Below are 4,374 nucleotides of genomic sequence, written 5' to 3' on the forward strand. Positions count from 1 at the left end.
AGAACAGATACAAAATGAGATGCATGTGAAGGTAGAAAATGTAACAATAAGAACAGATACAAAATGAGATACTTGTGAAGATAGAAAATGTAACAATAAGAACAGATAGAAAATGAGATGCATGTGAAGATAGAAAATGTAACAATAAGAACAGATACAAAATGAGATACATGTGAAGATAGAAAATGTAACAATAAGTACAGATACAAACTGAGATGCATGTGAAGATAGAAAATCGATAACAATAACAGATGAAGGTTTCTTCTTGATGATTCCGTTTCACAAATAGCAAGAGTATTCATATACAGAAAAGAGGAACCTAACAGAAGCGCACTATTTGACGAATAAAACATTCTTTTTAAAAAGAGTAGTATCAAGGTACAGATTTACCCATCGAAGTTGAACCAAACTAATATGTTCACATATTTTTGGCGTTGGTTTCATCTCAAGCGTCGCATTATGGCTCACAAAGAAAGAAGCATTACAAATAGTCTGGAGTGTTCCAATTTATGCACTAGTCACACTTACCATGAGAAAAAACTTGTCGATCGACACTGCCCATTGCCCCGTACGTGATTAGGAGAGTTTTTCGCACCGACTCTCTAGGATCCATTTGATAGTATGTGAGGAGTGTATCGGTATACTCGTAACTGCAAGACAGGAAAGAAAGTACAGTTGTTGGTGAGTGAGGTTTGATCGAGACCAGGTAGAACACCGAGGCATGAGACGTACCGCCAATGAACAATTTGTGCAATGTGTCGTAGTACCTCTACACAGCTGTAGCAGATAGTACTCACAGACACTTTGGGTGTTAGACAGTACGATGTGGTAGTTGGGTGTTTAACAGTACAGTACGATGTGGTAGTTGGGTGTTTAACAGTACAGTACGATGTGGTAGTTGGGTGTTTAGCAGTACGATGTGGTAGTTGAGTGTTAAACAGTACTATGTGGTAGCTGGGTGTGTAACAGTACGATGTGGTAGTTAAGTGTTTCCTATCCGACGAGTGAGCACGTAGAAACTACTTCATAGCGAAAGCATACTCATGGATCCCCAAATCCATTTGATGAACATATTGAAACAGTTATCCGCACGTTTGTACAAGGGAGTGGCAAGTACTGAATAGCTACCAGCTCGACCAGATCATCGTACAGATGAAGGCGCACGTTGGCAACGTCGTAATTTATCAACGTTGTACGTTGACATGTGGACGCATGTCTCAGGCGCTGACGAGTATTCTTTGCCGTAAAATTAAAAGCAAACTGAACCCCCTGAGATAATCAGAGCACACTAGCTCACAATGCATCAAATTGAGCTTTTTTCTTTCGGTATGGTAAGCGAATCTTCTGTAAGTGCTCGTGCCGTGGAGGATAAGCGAGCTTGCGCGTAGGCGAAAGGCTGTTGCACGTATACACTCATGCACAGGTAAATCTACACACCAAAAACCGTGGCACACATGCACACTCGAATGCACATTTCTATACAGATGGACAACACTTGGAGACACATATACACTTTCTACAGAAATTGGACGAACACATACTTTTGAAAACTGATAGCTCGACGACAGATTTTGGTGTCTGCATCGCTTAAAAGTTCTTGCATCTCTTCTAATTTGCCGGTTAGCCAGTCAGAATCATCTGCTGTTGACCAGTTGACATTCTGAGCGTCCCTCATGTGGCTAAGAGTGAGCATATAAGAAGAAGCTAAATGAGCCCGTATTGTTTTTCTGTCCGCAGTTTATCATGCATAAGGGTGTGTGCGGCGGGTATATGAATATGCTGCTTGAAAGTCAAAGAAACGGGTTAAACCGTACAGCTGAACCTAACATACTTGTAGAGCTCTTTCAGCAAGGATTTGAATTCATCCATATCAACGTTCACGGAAGACTTCCTTCTACTGCTTGGTGCAAAATTCAGTGTATCTCCGATCTGAAACATGCCAAAAGAATAAATTAAAAGAGCAAATCTAGTTGAGCTCAGAGCAGGGCTATTGATAGTATGTATTAAGTGACTGATCATCTCGGTGAGCAACACAACGTTATCTGATCGTTCTCGTAAAATGAATAACAAGAAGGTACCCAAATGGCTCGCTAACAACCCTCGGTTACTTCAATCAACGGATTGAATGCTACAATCTAACCAACTCGGAGCACGGTCTGCGTACCTTCACACCACCAATGACCCGATAGAATACATCAGACCTAGCCATACTAAAGTAGGCTACATGACGATTGCGCGATGCACACAGTGGAGTACGCAGTGTACATAGTCGTAAACAATTACAACCGGTGCATACTGTAACATACTTGAACATTTCGAATAAGACGACACGTAAACACATTCAATATATGGACCCTACGATTGTCACATCGCAAAAAGACTTGACACTACGCGCAACGTTTGCACGCGGAACATATCGCATTTGACGCATCGCATGCAACCACTTTCATGATATGGGACGCGACACAGAATCAGCGCTTTAAACATACGCGACAACTACATATATACAATCATTTCATCCAGGAGAAGTTTATGCGAGGCGACACAGAACAAACGCTGTAAACAAGACAGACAACATACGTGTATACGGCCTTTCATGTCTGGGGGAAGTTTGGACTCCAGAGTGTCCAACACACTCTTGACTGCTGCCACGCATTCCGTATACGATGCACCAGAAGCCTCTCGCGCCTTCATGGCAAACTCGTCGATGTTCACAGTCGCGTTTTGTATGGGTGCTGTACAAGTAGTGGTTCATTAGACTGTACTCGCGGCATGTTTGTAATGAACAGCCTTCACGTTTTCAGTGATACAGCTTGGTATCCGTGCGCTTGGTGACTCTGAAAATACAAACACAGGCCTTAAGAATCGCAATATATATATATATAAAATTGCATCTTTTGCACACTCTGTTGCGTTTATAAGAGCTCAGATTTGCCCACAGAATCACTTGTATGCGGCACATGTAAGACGATTTCAGCACAGCAGGATATCTGGAGATGGCCCCCGCGAGTATAGGATAAGATAACATCAAGGCAGTGATTCTCTCGCATTCTAGACAATATAAGTCAGCAGCTTTAATGCTCGATCTTCGGCGTGTACGTGCGTGGATGTGTATATGGACTCGCGGATGAGATACGTCATTGACACCTATGGTAGGTAGCATAATACATTTTCTTGTCGAAGTGTACATGTAAACGCAACAATATCAAAGACTAAGCACACATCCGATTTCAAAAGTCTCTTTCGCTATCCCCAGTGACAATGCGCACTACAAAACGGCAAACACACAACGATAAGGTTCCCAGGTACGAATTGTGTACCTTCGCCCAGCCCTCGGGGACAAGCGTGCATATGACTAGCCATGCAACACAGACAAACATCGTGAAGAAAGGTGCACAATCCAGGCTGATACAGGAATATTTAGTAGATTAATTTCCTTACCCGATGTCTACCTGCACTCATCTCCAAGTATCTACCTTTGAAAAGACTTCCGCATCCTATATAAACACACACACGGACGAACAAGGAATACTTACGTGCGGGAGCCAATTTTGGTATTGAATTTTGGCTCTGTAACCTCGAAAGGCTTGCAGGATCAGGAGATAACGTGCCCGACGGCATGGAAGATAGTCTACTAAGACTGCTTACAGACTTGATTTTTTGCAGCGCCAGTTGCGATTTATGAGAGAGACTGACGAATTTGACGGGAATCAGCCCCTTCTCACCCGACGCATTCGAGCCAAAATACCAGTCATCGCTGACCTGTGTAAGGTGTCGTACAAGAAGGGTTATTCAATACTTTTGAATGCTGACGAGAAGTATCCGCATCCTGAGTTGATCATGGCCTATACATGACATGTAGGCGGACAAAACTATCACGAGCAGGCAAAGTGCTCTGACTATCCAGTAATTGTAGGCGTTTACTTCATTGTAAGTTTTTAAATATAGTGTTATAAAGCTTATCATTAACATTGAACTCACGATTGTATCTCACAACAGCTTAAAAATAAACGTGACGCGTGTAGCAGGTTTTAGACTAACCTTTTTGAGAATCGTCAACACACTACCCTTCTCGAACGGCAGCTGCCTCAACTTGACAGGCTCTGGTTTCGGACGGTGAGAGAACTTGGCGATGCACCTTCCCGTCCCACTGGGGTCAGCTGCGGGTACTTCCGGTGCGGGTCCTTTTCCAGAAGAGACATTCACGATTGGTCTTCCCTAGATGTACACATTGATAAATTGAAGACAGCGAGCAACAATTCAGTTGGTGGAACTTACACTCGGTTCAACAACTTTGAGCCCAATATATACAAATAAATATCACACATACATCTATATATATATTGTACTTATACATATATATTTGTATATTTG

General features: G+C 42.5%; 1 protein-coding gene across 1 annotated transcript in view; it reads right to left on the reverse strand.

The window, feature by feature from the left end:
• Window positions 1-4,202, reverse strand: part of SARC_05291 (hypothetical protein) — a gene marked incomplete at both ends in the record, with an annotated part of 8,926 nt that extends 4,724 nt beyond the window's left edge. Inside the window, 7 exons of the mRNA XM_014300847.1 lie at window positions 529-650; window positions 1,542-1,679; window positions 1,832-1,929; window positions 2,581-2,735; window positions 3,537-3,762; window positions 4,042-4,103; window positions 4,139-4,202. Coding sequence (XP_014156322.1) covers window positions 529-650; window positions 1,542-1,679; window positions 1,832-1,929; window positions 2,581-2,735; window positions 3,537-3,762; window positions 4,042-4,103; window positions 4,139-4,202 — 865 coding nt within the window. The remainder of the gene's footprint in view (window positions 1-528; window positions 651-1,541; window positions 1,680-1,831; window positions 1,930-2,580; window positions 2,736-3,536; window positions 3,763-4,041; window positions 4,104-4,138) is intronic.
• Between the last annotated feature and the right edge of the window lie 172 nt (window positions 4,203-4,374).

This window comes from Sphaeroforma arctica (assembly GCF_001186125.1).
Source record: "Sphaeroforma arctica JP610 unplaced genomic scaffold supercont1.333, whole genome shotgun sequence".
Lineage (NCBI taxonomy): Eukaryota > Ichthyosporea > Ichthyophonida > Sphaeroforma > Sphaeroforma arctica.